At 32.7% G+C, this 14,811-nt stretch overlaps 2 protein-coding genes across 2 annotated transcripts; both read left to right on the top strand.

Annotated features, from left to right (window-relative positions):
- The first annotated feature begins 1,077 nt into the window (after positions 1-1,077).
- LOC112741321 (cytochrome P450 71D8) lies at positions 1,078-3,708 on the top strand. The gene is made up of 2 exons (XM_025790254.3): positions 1,078-2,035; positions 3,047-3,708. Exons 1-2 carry the CDS (start codon positions 1,136-1,138, stop codon positions 3,260-3,262), a joined length of 1,116 nt encoding a protein of 371 aa, XP_025646039.1. The 5' UTR covers positions 1,078-1,135; the 3' UTR covers positions 3,263-3,708.
- Positions 3,709-9,492: 5,784 nt separating this feature from the next.
- Positions 9,493-11,733, top strand: LOC112741320 (uncharacterized). The gene is made up of 5 exons (XM_025790253.3): positions 9,493-10,169; positions 10,255-10,473; positions 10,569-10,667; positions 10,935-11,024; positions 11,234-11,733. The coding sequence occupies exons 1-5, from the start codon at positions 9,684-9,686 to the stop codon at positions 11,483-11,485; spliced, it is 1,146 nt and encodes a 381-aa protein (XP_025646038.1). The 5' UTR covers positions 9,493-9,683; the 3' UTR covers positions 11,486-11,733.
- Positions 11,734-14,811: the final 3,078 nt, after the last annotated feature.

Genomic DNA, 14,811 nt, shown 5'->3' with positions numbered 1-14,811 from the left:
GTCATTGATTTGGTTCGGATCGGACCCAATTACCCGTTGGTTCCAGAACCAATTTAATTGGTTCAATTTGGATTCGGATGGATAATCGGATACCCGCTACTCGTGCTTACCCCTAACAGAGACATAAAATCGTGTTTGGCAGATGAGACAGAGATACTGTGTCTAGACTCTAGAGACACTGAATTTGAATTAGTGTATTTTGTGTCCATCTTGACAAAAAGAATAAAGACACACTAACAAATAACACAATTTATTTTTTATTTATTTTTATTATTTGTATTAATATTTTATAATTATATTTTTTATTATCATTTTTTTTCAAATTTTATGAATAAAAAAATAAAAATAAATTAATTTTTTATAATTTATTCTATTTTATTATTAAATAAAATATAAAAATATTAAATTTTATATTTTTGTTTCTTATATTTTATTTTTAAACAAACGCAACCTAACCTAATAAGTTAGCCTATTGATATCAATTTACTGTCCCAATCACATAAATGCATGCCTAAGATATGACATTGGACATGCCATTAAAGAAAACAGCCCATAAATGATGGCTGGTAAACTTTATCAAATTTTGAACAATCATGGAGCAATTTTGTCAAACTGAACAGATTTTAGGAAAAGAAAAATATTAAAAAATTATCATAATTTATTATTTTTATTATTATTAATAATTAATATTTAAAAATATAAATAAAAAATATTATTAGATTACTAAACAAAAAAATTAAACTAAAAAAATTAAATTAATAATTAAGTAATGAGCAAAAATAATAAATTTTAATAACTATATGATATTTCTCTTATAATAAATCTTATAATAAAAATTAATAGATAAAATTATCAAAAAGATTAATATTTCTCTAACATTTGAAATTTTTTTAAAAAAGACTAAAAATTAATAATTTTTGTGATTTATAACCATTAATTAATATTATTAATATTTTTAATGGTATAAAATTATATCTAATAATATGAAAATACTCCAAATTTTAATAAAAATGTTGACAATTTCTCGATCTTTTTTATGAAGTCTCTGTAGAACTGTGGATATATGTATATGTACGCAGATGAGTACATTTCTTCACTCTCTGAACTATTCCTACAAATCCCATCTAACCAAGCAATGGAAATCCAATTTTCCTACGTAATCATCATCTCTATCCTCTTTGCAACAACCCTATGGCTAACAAAGAACCTAAAACAAAATAGCCATACCCAGAAACTTCCACCAGGACCATGGAAGCTCCCTCTCATAGGAAACCTGCATCAACTAGCATCAGCAGGTTCACTTCCACACCATGCTCTCCAAAATCTATCACTCAAATATGGCCCCATCATGCACCTAAAACTAGGTCAAGTTTCTGCTGTAGTTGTTTCATCTTCAGATGTTGCAAAAGAGATTATGAAAACACATGATCATGCTTTTCTCCAAAGGCCAGAGTTTCATTCTGTTGCAATCTTCACCTATGGTTTAAAAGATGTTGCTTTTGCCCCATATGGTGATTATTGGAGACAAATTAGGAAAATGTGCACTTTAGAGCTTCTAAGTTCCAAGAGGGTTCAATCTTTTGCCTTCATAAGGGAGCAAGAAGTATGTAACCTCATAGAATCTATTCATTCATGTGTAGGTTCTGAAGTTAATGTTAGTGAGAAAGTGTTTTCTATGGTTAGCACAATAGTTTCAAGGACAACGTTTGGTAAGAAAACTAAGGATCATGAAGAGTTTGTAGGTGTGGTTAAAGAAGTGGTGAAGATGACTGGAGGGTTTGACTTGGTTGACTTGTTTCCTTGCCTTAAAGTTGTGACAACGGACAAGGCGAAAATGGAGCTGCATAAGAAGCAGGACTTGATTTTGGAGAATATTATCAGAGAGCATAGAGTGAATATGAAGATGAGATCCAAAGAAGGCATGGTGGTGGGAGAAGAAAGGCATGAAAACTTGATCGATGTTCTGCTCAGGATCCAACAAAGTGGAGATCTTCAAGTTCCACTTAGAGATGACAGCATTAAAGCAATTATCTGGGTAATTAGTATTGTTTTGCTTTATAATCTTGCATGCTAGTTGTGGATGCCACCGTTATTTTTTTTAATTTGTTTGAGTTTAATTTTGGCATATGAAAAACCCGGACAGCTTTGATGAGTTGTTGTATTTGTGTGTCGGATACATTTTATATATGATATTCATCATATTCATTGGATACGCACATTTGTTGAATGTAAATTTTTTTAGATACACTTAAATATCTTTACGTATCAATATGTTCAGCCTTATTCTTGAAATAAATTTAGAAATAGTATATATTATTATTTATTAAAATAAAAAATATTTTAAATACTTTATATAATTAAAATAAGACACTAAAAATAATTAAAAAATTAATTTATAATTTAATATCATAAAATACTAAAATATTTTTTATAGGAATATAGTCAACATTTTTTCATTAATACCAAATATCTATTTTTATATAGAAATTAGCTAATTAGTAGCCAATGAGTAATAGCTCAAATGGCATAGTCTCCCCATACTCAATTAAGAGGTTGCGGGTTCGAGTCTCCTATTTTTGGTAAAAAAAAAATTAGCTGATTAGTAATTAATTTTAACTAAGATAACAATATGTTATCTGTACATTAAAATTAATTATTAATATAAAATATGTGTTAAAATATAATTATATATTAAAAATAAATTAAATTATACATGTATTAATATATATAAATATATTAACCACTAATTTTAGTATAAGAATAATATTTTTTTTATAAAAATACGAGTCAATTTATTTTACGCAAGAGAAAAAAAAGGTGAAAAACATGGTATTAATGAAAAGGGAAATGCTAGTTAAACAATGACCATTTTGAACAACATGAATAACCACCAATCAAATAAAAATACATTACATCATATTTTAATGCTATTAATTAAATTTACTCTTTTAATCCTATTAATTCATATTGTTCACACATTGTTCAAAAAAGTTGTTGTTTACCTATACTTTTCCTAACGAAAAACATGTTTTTGGCACCTATTTAGGACATGTTTGCGGCAGGGACCGATACTTCATCAACAGTACTAGAATGGACAATGATGGAATTGATGAGAAACCCATCAGCAATGAAGAAGTTACAAGCTGAAATCAGAGGAAGGGAAACACTATTACGCGAGCATGACGTGGAAGAACTTGTTTACCTAAAGTCAGTAGTCAAAGAAGCATTAAGATTAATCCTAAACACTGGGATGATGCATTGAGCTTCAAACCGGAAAGGTTCCATGGCAGTTGTGTTGATTTCAGAGGATCGAATTTCGAGTACATTCCGTTTGGTGCCGGAAGAAGAATGTGTCCAGGAATTTCCTTTGGTTTATCAAATGTTGAGTATGCTTTGGCTAAGTTGCTTTACCACTTCAATTGGCAAGTTCCAAAAGGAATCAAAGCACAGGATTTGGATGTCAGTGAAACATTTGGATCTGTGTCTGGAATCAAGAACAATCTTTTATTGGTTCCCACTCCATACATATCATGATATGAATATGAAACATTGAGGTGTTTATGGGAAATAGATAATAGGTTGGGTGTGGGTGATGTTTTCTACTTGGATGCTTTAGCAAGAACATTGTTCTAATATCATTATGTTCAATTTGCAATGATACAGCAAAATATAGAAATAAAAAATTAAAAATTTGTATAAAATACGAAAATAACTGAATAACTTTCTTTGAGAATTACAACTTTTTTCTTTCATAAGGAAATTATAATAACACTCTTTCTTGACGAAAGGAGAATACACCTCTCTTTATACATAAAAGAAAACCTCTCAAAAAAATTCTTATATTTTTCTGTCAGGATGACTTCTCACTTCTTGTTTGATGCTTATTGTTATCTAATGAGATTACTTATTTATATTAAAATTCTTCTTACCTTAACCATACAACAATAATTGATGAATAATGCGTATTACTTTTCATCGTTAATTTTCAATGGCTTATAAGTAGGAAAATTTTTCTCCTTTCAATTTTGTTTGACTTTGTTTTCTTAACTTTTATAATTTTTTTTCCATAAAAAATTAGCTTTATTATTTTTATAATCTCCCACTTAAAGCTAATTTTGGTAAATTTTTAAAAAATTCTTGTTACTCATATGTTCGATAGGCCATATGAAGATCTACTCCATTCAAATTTTTCAGTGTTGATTGGTTTTGAAATGGCATCTGCTAGGTTATTTTTAGTGCGAATATTCTACATATCAACACTTCCTTCTTCTACTACTTCCCGAACAAAGTGATATTGTACTCCAATGTGTTTTGTTCTTGAATGAAAGGCAGGATTTCTTACAATGTACAAGACACTCTGACTATCACAATACATAGAAATCTTCTGTTGTTTGTGCCCGAGTTCTTCCATCAACCTCTAGATCCAAATAGCTTCCTTGCATGCTTGTGTAACTTGCCATATATTCAGCTTTTGTAGTAGATAAAGCTACAACAGTATGTAATTTAGATAGCCTGCTCACAGCTCCTCCTACAAGTGTAAACATATAGCCCGTAGTAGATTTTCGTTTATCAAGATCACCTGCAAAGTCTGAATCGACATATCCATTGACAATGAATTCTGATCCTCCAAAACATAATGCAATATTCGAGGTCCCTTTGATGCATCTCAAGATCCTCTTAACAACATTCCAATGCTCTTTACCCGAATTTGCCATAAATCGACTTACCACCGCAACTGCTTGAGCAATATCTGGCCTTATACAGATCATGGCATACACAAGACTTCCCACCAGTGATGCATACGGTACTCGAGACATTTCTATCCTCTCTGCTTCGGTACTAAGGCACATACTTGAGGATAATTTAAAATTCATAGGAAATGGGATTGAAATTGGCTTACATTCTTGTATATTGAAGTGTTGCAAGATCTTCTTCAAATAATTCTTTTGCGATAGCCAAATCTTCCTATCCCTTTTGTCTCGGTGGATTTGTATTTCTAAAATCTTGTTTGTTGGTCCCAAATCTTTCATATCAAACTCTCTAGCCAACTGTGCCTTCAATTCTTGGATTTGATCTTTGTTGGACCTACAACTAACATGTCATCCACATACAACAGTAGAATGATGAAATCATTATCACTAGACTTCTTGTAATAGGTACAATTATCTGAACTAAGTCTGTTGTATCCAAGGCTAATATTAAAAGAATCAAATATCATGTACCAACACCTTGGCACCTGCTTTAGACGGTACAGAGATTTAGTTAACCTGCAAACCAAGTTTTCTTTTCCTTGTCCTTCAAAACCTTCTGGTTGGAGCATATATATCTCTTCTTCAAGTTCTCCATGAAAAAAATAGTCTTTACATCTAATTGCTCTAGATGTATATCAAATACAACACATGTAGATCAAATACAACACGTATAGCCAAAATTACTCTAATAGTAGTTAGTCTTACCATTGGAGAAAATATTTCATTGAAGTCAACACCTTCTTTCTAAGCATATCCCTTGACAACCAATCTTACACGATATCGTTCCACCTGATCATTACTATCTCGTTTGATCTTGTAAACCCATTTGTTACCAATGGCTTTCCAACCTGCTGGAAGTTCAACAAGTTTCCAGGTATGGTTCCTATGTAATGCCTCAATTTCTTCTTGCATTGCTGTCATCCACATAGAAGCGTCTGGATTACGCATAGCCTCCATAAAAGTTGTTGGTTCTCCATCTTCTGTTAGAAGACAATATGCATCATGGCTTGTCAAAACATAATTTGAGTGCCACGGTGGTGTTCTTCTTTGTCGAGTGGATCGACAAACTTCTATGTCATTGGCTTCTGCTTCTTATTCTTCGTGCTCTGGTTCTGCTTTAGAAAAATCACATTCTCTGTATTTCTCATCTATTTGTATAGTGGCTATCTCTTTAACAGGCTGTCATTTTCTTGTTTCTTTTGCAATTTATCTTCTTCAAATATCACATCTCTGCTGATAACTACCTTGCGGGTAGTGGGATCCCACACGCGATACCTCTTAACTCTGTCAGCATAACCCAAGAATATACATTTTCTAGACTTTGGGTCTAGTTTTTTTTTCTTTCTTGAAAATTGTATATCACGTACACAAGACAACCAAATATATGTAAAGAAGAATAATTAGGTGACTTAACTTGCCACATCTCTATTGGTGTCTTCAACCCAATTACAGTTGATGGTGATCGATTTTTCACATAACAGGCAGTTTTAAGAGCTTCTGCCCAAAAAGACTTGGCTAAACCTGCAGTTTGCAACATAGTTCGTGTTCTTTCTAGGAGAGTCATATTCATTCGCTCTGCTACACCATTGTGCTGAGGCGTATATACAACTGTGAATTGCCGTTGAATACCTGCTTGCTTGCAAAATGTTTGAAAATCACCACCGACATATTCTCCTCCATTATCTGTCCTTAAACACTTGATCTTCTTTCCAGATTCAAGTTTTAACTTTGCTTTGAACTCTTTGAACATCTCAAACACGTCTGACTTCTTCTTGATTGAGTACACACATAGCCTCCTAGAGTAATCATCAATAAATGATACAAGATATTTTGCTCTTCCTAGGGATATCTCTGGCGACTCCCATACATCAGAATGAATCAATTCCAATATATACTTGCTCCGAGCAGTTGATCTACCAAACATCAATCTATGTTGCTTGTTTGTAACATAGTACTTACAAAACAGTAAGCTTCCCGATTTCAGCCCAAGAATGAGATTGCGTTTCACAAAAATCTTCAAGCCTTGTTCTGACATGTGGCCCAGTTTGCGATGCCATGTCATCGTCATTTCTTCTTGACTTGCTGAAGCAATTGATGCCTCTGCCTCTTGCAAAATATCTCCCACAAGCATGTATAGATTGGCTGCAATATTTTCTACTTTTATTACTACAAGAGCTCCTTTAACAACTTTCAAGATCCCACTTTCAATATGGGTCTTGCAACCAAGTTCATCCAATTGCCCAATCGACAATAAATTCTTCTTCAAGCATTTCACGTGTCTTACCTCTTGAAGTGAATGAATAGAACCATCAAACATTTTTTTTGACAGTACCCATTCCAACAATTTCTAAGGCATGATTGTTTCCCATAAACATTGATCATTTCAAGACAGGTTCATATGTACAAAACCAATCTTCGATGAGGAGTCATGTGCCAGGTTGCTCCTGAATCAACAATCCAGACATCAGTGAGTTGTTTGCTGCCTTTAGAACTAATTATTGTTTCGCCATACAGGATTTCTCCATCATCATAGGTACTCACAACACATCCTTGAGAACTTGATCCTTCTGGAACTTTCTGTATACTCTTCTTATTCCAACAGTCTTTCTTGAAGTGTCCTCTCTTACCACAATTGTAGCATTTAACCTACTTCTTACTTTGTGACTTTGGTCTACTTTGACTCCCATTGAAACCACACTCCATTGATCTCCCTCTTGTCATTAACAAAGCCTTTGCTTGTTTTGATCTCTCTAATCTATCTTCTTTATTCTTGCGCCTAGATTCTTCTTCAAGAACCGCAACAGCATGTCATCAAAAGAAAGATAATCAGTCAAAATATTATTAGTTAAGTTAATGATACGTTGATCATATGAATCTGGTAAACTTTGAAGTAAGAGCTCTGCACGTTTGTTTTCTACTATGGTATATTCCAACGATGAGAGTTGGGAAAATAGCGTATTTAGATTGTTGATGTGATCCGTTGCCAATGTGGACTCACTCATTCGAAGAGTATAAAGTCTTCTCTTCAAGAATACCTTGTTGTGAAGTGACTTGACTTCATATAATTTGGTGAGAGCATCCCAAATTTTCTTTGCTATCTTTTTCTTTCTGCCACACTTGATAAAACTGAGTCAGTTAGTGCTAAGTATAAATTTGCAACAGCATTGTTGTCTATCTCCTTCTATTTTTCATCTGTAATTCCAGTAGGTCTACCTTCAATTGCTGCCACACAATTGTCTTTTCTCATAATGGCTTTTATCTTCAATTTCTATACAGAAAAATTACTCCCACTAAATTTTGGAATTTCATACTTTGTTGCCATTTTTTTTACGCAATAACTTGCAGTAGAAGAAAAAAAAAGATCAATCAGCAACCTTTGATTTTGATACCACTGTTAGGTACTAGACAAATGACACAGCAAAATATAGAGATGAAAAATAAAAAATTTGTATAAAATATGAAAACAACTGAATAACTTTATTTGAGAATTACAACTTCTCTCTATTACAAAGAGATTACAATAATACTCTCTCTTAGCGAAAAGAGAATACACCTCTCTCTATACATAGCAAAAAATTCTCACTTGTTTGATGCTTATTGTTATCTAATGAGATTACTTATTTATATTAAAATTCTTCTCACCTTAACCATACAATAATAATTAATGAATAATGCGTATTATTTTCATGTTAATTTTTAATGGCTTATAAGTAGGAGAATTTTCCTCCTTTTATTTTGTTTAAATTTGTTTCCTTAATTTTTATAATTTTTTCCATAAAAAATTAGCTTTATTATTTTTACAACAATTAGTCAATGATTAAGTTTTTATTTTTCAAGTTTTTACATAGTATTAATTAGTCATTGAACATGGTATTTTGGTAGATAAATTGTAAATGATGATTGCTTTTGAATTCCTTAACTAGTGTATATCATATCACATTCATAACAAGTTACATGTTAAATTACATCAGTCAAATCATCATTTTCCCATTAGCAAAGTCATAGTAAGCACGTACGGATTGGTAAACAGATCCAAAACTGGTATGTGCAGAGCGCTTCAATTCATGATAATGGTTTTGCAGCTTGGATGATTCTACTAGTATACATTTTAGATGGCCAACAAAATGCGTTAACCTAATACAAGCACATACAAAACAATAAACATAAATAACAAAAATGACAGCTCATAAATACATACCTGTGACTGTTAGGCGATGATGAGTATTGAGTAGTGTGCATTCAATTTTCAATTTTTCATTCACTTTGATTTGCTTTCTCAATTTTCCAAACATAGCAAGGCAGAACAGTACAGTAGTACTGTACTGTAATGTGTTATTATGTCATGCCTCACGATTATGATTTATGATTAGAGTCTGGTTAGGGAGACAATGATTTATTTGTACAATGTGTACAATGGACTATATGAGTTATAAAATGAACATCTCTCATACTATTTAGAATAACTATCTGAGTACTAGGATAATAATAAACATCTTTCCAAAAATTTAAACTGATTTTCGGGTTCACCAAGGATCGAACACTCTTGACCTTTTGGATCTAAAACTTTAGTACTATGTCACGATACCACTCATCACAAAAAATTTCAGCTGATGAAAAAAGATAACATTAATAATTATATCTCTAATACTCCCTAAATCTCCATTGTACACATTGTACAAATATTCGATTAGCTCCTCATACTTTCCTTTATGATTATTATTATTAAACACATAAACACTAAAGACCACAGAGGCCGCGCCCAACACGTGAAATCAAAATATAAACATTTGAATTAAGACACCGCCAAAATAGGGTACCCACTCAATTATCCGCCACGTGTCCTCATTCCAAACCCTATAACCCCCTTCACTCCCTCTTCCTTCAAACTCAAACTTCAATTCAAACCTCTCTCTCTCTCTCTCTCTCTCTTCAATGGCGTCTTCAATGAAGCCATCTTCAAGGTACAGCACCTACGATTCTCGCTCCTCAACTTCCTCACACTTCTCCGACCCTTCTTCATCTTCCGACTTCACCACCAAACCCCACTCTTCATCTCGTGCGCTCGTGAATGCCACCAAGAAGGTGGATCCGAGCTTAACCACAATGGTGAAGAAGCTCATCATGCAGAAGAAGCCCAAGTCCACCAACCACCAACCCAAACTAATTGTTCCCTCCGATTTGATAGCACAACAACTGAAGAAAGACGCAAAGAAGGCTACAGGGCTGTCGTCGCTGCAGAAGAAGCTCTTCGGCGGGAAGCCAGGGTCGTCGGAGGTGAAGGCGCTCACGGAGGTCAAGGGGAACACCAGGACACTGGCAATGGTGCTAAGAAGCGAGAGGGAACTTCTCACCATGAATAAGGAGCAGGAAGGGGAGATTTCTCAGCTCAAGATCTTGCTCGATGAGAAGAACAAAGAAGTAAGTCTTTTAAGTGTTTGATTTCCAATTATAGGAAATGAAATAGTGATTTTGTTTGAATTAAGTTAGGGTTATGAATTTGCAGGTGGAGAAGCTGAAGGATTTGTGCTTAAAGCAAAGAGAAGAGATAAAGTCATTGAAGAGTGCAATACTGTTCCCTGATACAACCAATTCTGAGCTTCAGGAACTTGTAGAGAAGCAAAGCTCAGAGCTGAAGCAGGCTAAGATGGTCATTCCAACTCTACAGCAGCAGGTCACTTCTCTCACTGGTCAGCTTCAAACCCTTGCCGAGGATCTTGCAGAGGTATAACTATTTCAACAAATCTATTATCATGTGCTACTGTTAGATCTTTGTTGCTTCTTCATTTGTTTGTAACTCTGTATTTGATATGATTGAAGGTTAAGGCCGATAAGTATTCAGCAAAAACAAGCTTCCAGGGCTATGCAAGTTCTCCAAGAACACCCACACATGCCCGTGAAGATTCTTGTAACTCTTGGGTAAGCAAACTTGAGTTCATGTATTTGAATAAGAAAAATTGGACTGAGATGTGACAACTTTATTATTCCCATGACAATGCTATGATGCATCATGCATTAAGATAATCTATCATCATGGATCTTGATATACCTTTAAATCAGTTACTTTATCATACACCAAATTTCACTCGTCCTACTGTAAGATTAATGGGAACTGTCGATATTTCTTGGGCAATTATATCGAGCTGACAAGCGTTTTGGGTTCATTTGGCTTAACACTTAATGCAGGATTTCAGCTCTGATGACCAATCAGATGACTTATTACTTAAGGATCTAAATCCATGCTTAACACCAGTCAATACCAAGTCAAGATCAAGGGTAACTCACACACCCTCTCTAGTGATATGTTGAAAAAATGTCTCCTCTCTCCCTCTTCTTTTCGGCAAAATGTTTTAAAGTAGAAATACATAGACACTGAGATAGAGATACAGCAAAAACATTTGATAACTTTTGGTGCAAGACAGGTATTTACTAAATGAGGCCTTTGACTTTGAGACAATTTTCTCATCAAATTAACTTTTATACAGGATTTTGAGGTTATGGGGTCTGGCTCAGGCTCTCTACCTGATGAAAGCTTATCTGTATCTGAGGAGGATGTTAATGTTAAAGTATATCCTGAGATTGACTTCAGCTCTTTTGACAGAAAGTTCTCCAAGAGTTCTGATTGTTGCCACAACTCCACCAAGAAAAGCGTGGCAACAACAATCAAGTTTATAGGTCGAAGATCTGATGAGAGCAAAGTAGCCTATGGAGGTAGAGTGAACCACAGATTTGCATAAATAAAAGAATCTCAAATGTTTTGTTAGAGATTTCTTATCTCTTCTTCACTGTCACCATCTTCCAGTTTTGTTATTACACATGTCTGTTTCAGATGTTGGACATTGTCTCTTTAAACATGAAGAGTAAATTATTGCTAGTTGTATATGGTCAAACATCACAGAGAATAAGGTAACGAGATTACCATGAAACTCGATACAAATATTACCAAGAGTAAAGTATCATTTTTGTCCCCAACGTTTGAGGTAAATCTTATTTATGTCCCTAACGTTTAAATCGTCCTATTTGTATCCATAACGTTTATAAAAGTGATTCAATATTATCCTACTATCAATTATACTAACAAATCAAATTATATTTTTCAATTATTTTCACTTGGATGTATTCATTCTCAATTAGGTCTCAGATGTATTCGATTTTAATATTATACCCACAATTTGTGTTTAGATTCAATTATGTCCTTAAAAAAGTGAATTATGTAAATGTTGTAGGAATTAGTTTCAACTTTTGATGAACTATTTTTCAGAGTGGATCGTCGATTCTATTCCATACATTTGTATTCTAACTTCAAGAAGAGATTTTTAAAACTCAAACTAAAGCGTTCATGATGTTGTGTAATTGACGGCAGAATAACATTGAATCACTTTTATAAACATTAGAGATATAAATAGGACGATTTAAACGTTAGGGATACAAATAGGATTTATTCCAAACGTTGGGGACAAAAACGATATTTTACTCTATTACCAAAATACCAGTTACTGAACCAAAGATGTTTGGGTTTATAGGGTAATAAAGTAATTTATTCTTAGCAAGATTCTTTTACATAATTTTAGTACTGCATCCACACATGTAAGAATCAAATGTTGCTATGAATTATGACTTCACTACACCAAGTTAGCTTGTTGGGCAGAGGGCTTAAATAAAAACAGGGCATTTTAACAGAACTAGAAACTCACTATTTATTCATTATCATATCAAAGCAGTTCTGAATTCACTCTCGATCAACATTCAGCTGATCTAAGGTGGACTCTAATATAATATAACATTTCTTTTAGAAACCTGTTGGATGTTTTATAAACTACACAGACTACAGTAGTAAACGTTCACAACCCTCGGCTTGAAGCGGTCCTAATGATCACAAACAGAGCTGCAAACAAACAAAATTCTAATAAATTGGACAGACATTTTAATTTATTAAATTTTGAGAGGGAAGGAAAGGGAGCAATAGCTTACATGAACCGATGAGGATGGAGAGAAGGAAACCAATCAAGATGTGGCGAATTGGATAAGGAAAGAATCCTTTCTTGTTTTCGGAACATCTCTTTGCAATGTTCCTTTCAAACCTTGCAACCTTCCTGTCTGCTACACGCCTTGAAGTAGTCTGTGATATGATATCCCAACAATTGAAGTAACCAATAAGTACATACACACCATACCCACTATAATGTAATTCAGAAACATGATATCTTTAACAATAAACATGTCCAATCTTGCCATGTACAAATACGATGCTACAAAGTACAAACACCAAAACTCCTAAAGGATGAGATTTTTAGAAAAAAAAATTTTAAGTGTTTTCTTCATGGAAAAATTTAAAGTGTTTTCTTCATAGCCATGTTGTTTATACTTGATCGATTATATTATAAGTCCGTCTACTCGACTTCATTTGCATTCATTCTAAGCTTGTTACGAACGATCTTAATAACCATTATTTCCGAGTTAACGACCAACGGTCATAACATCAATTCTATTCATCAATTCTATGCCTATAAAAGACACCTATTTCTATATCTCAAGAAAAGACTCGCAAGATAAATTTTATAAGTTCTATTTCATATGTCTAACATTTTATATTCATAGAATTCTTATATCTCTCCTAAACACTTACTTACTTGAACGTGAGAAAGTACCACCCACAGTGTTTTTTGGTGTTTAAGTTATACTCACCCCATAAAAAAAAACACACATCTTACAACAACTCAAGAAACGAACTATATCTCGAAAGTTCATCCCCACAAGAATACTACTATTTTCGATTTCGAAAAATATTATTTATAAACCAAACCCTCTTCACGTACGCATAAAAACCTATAAAAATGGCGTATTTATTTATTTTTAATTAAAAAAACAAAGAACTGGTATATGATTATTAAGAGGGTATACGTATTACGTAGGGCGATTGATCTATTTTTTAGCATGCTGTAAATATAGAATTTTTTGCGGCTTTTATATGTCTTTTTTGCACAAAAATAATTCCAACAGCGAAAACCACTTAGAATTAAAAATAAAAAAGAGACTATGTAATTTTTTTTGAAGGAAAGAAAAGAAAAGAGACTCCAGAGTTTCATCATTTTCAAATTCAAAGGCTATTAACTGGCTTGAAAAATCTATCTTCACTGCCATCCTAGAATCAGCTCAGCAGAGCAAAAAAATATGGAATAAAAAATTAAAAAAAATGCAGGAAAAAAAAAACAATTATTTTCTATTGAAAAATACACAGAAAAATGATCAGGTGAGATAAAACAATGGCATTCAAATGAGAAATTGAGAATCAACAAAAAAACACCTCCATATTAGTTACACACAGCAGCATTAAAACAACAAATAATGATCAGAAACAAATAGAAAATAGGACAAAAGTAAGTGAAAATCTTTACCATTAGTAGGGCAGAGTAGATAGCCAAAGAACTCTTTGGAGAGAAGAATGCAATGTTCTAAGATCAAACAAAAGCAGCTCACTATAGTTCGGCTTTGTTCCCTAATAAAACAATAATGTGTGATGTAACCACTGAGCAGCCCAACAAGATCCCTAGTTTCACCTATAAATAAATTGAAAAAACAAATGAGGTGAAGATGAATGATGAATTCAGAGGAGGGTGTTATTGTTTTTGGAATCTTATGTTATATGTCAACACCTAAAGATGACTCGTGTGAGTTGCCAACCTACCCACCTCCTCAATTTCTGCAATATATACTTTCTTTCTTTTTGTATTTATTTTGAATGGAAAATTATGCGTTTGGAAGGTAAATGACATGAACAAATTAAATGCCCTTTAGTATTACATTAATCTCTTAAAATAAAACGGTTTATATGTATATTTCGTTTTTATATTTATGTAGATTCAATTTATATTTTTTTAATATAAATTGAATTCATTTTAGTATGTATATATTGTATCAGTAATAAATTAAATCAATTTGATTTGATTTATTATTTATATAAATTATTAATATTTATTATTTTTAAAATATAAATATCAATAAAAAATATTTTTATATAGATTTAAATTAAATATTAAAAAATCAAAATAAATAAGAATAAAAA

Source organism: Arachis hypogaea, chromosome 14 (assembly GCF_003086295.3).
Source record: "Arachis hypogaea cultivar Tifrunner chromosome 14, arahy.Tifrunner.gnm2.J5K5, whole genome shotgun sequence".
NCBI lineage: Eukaryota > Viridiplantae > Streptophyta > Magnoliopsida > Fabales > Fabaceae > Arachis > Arachis hypogaea.
Note: the sequence above shows the minus strand (reverse complement) of the source record. Positions and strands in the feature narration are given on the sequence as shown.

What these genes read in the sequence shown, in the direction of transcription:
- LOC112741320 (XM_025790253.3), top strand. Translation starts at nt 9,684, where the DNA reads ATGGCGTCTTCAATGAAGCCATCTTCAAGGTACAGCACCTACGATTCT. An exon ending in TCGATGAGAAGAACAAAGAA is followed by an intron (nt 10,170 to 10,254) that starts GTAAGTCTTTTA and finishes ATGAATTTGCAG; the next exon opens with GTGGAGAAGCTGAAGGATTT. An exon ending in AAGATTCTTGTAACTCTTGG is followed by an intron (nt 10,668 to 10,934) that starts GTAAGCAAACTT and finishes CACTTAATGCAG; the next exon opens with GATTTCAGCTCTGATGACCA.
- LOC112741321 (XM_025790254.3), top strand. Translation starts at nt 1,136, where the DNA reads ATGGAAATCCAATTTTCCTACGTAATCATCATCTCTATCCTCTTTGCA. An exon ending in GCATTAAAGCAATTATCTGG is followed by an intron (nt 2,036 to 3,046) that starts GTAATTAGTATT and finishes GCACCTATTTAG; the next exon opens with GACATGTTTGCGGCAGGGAC.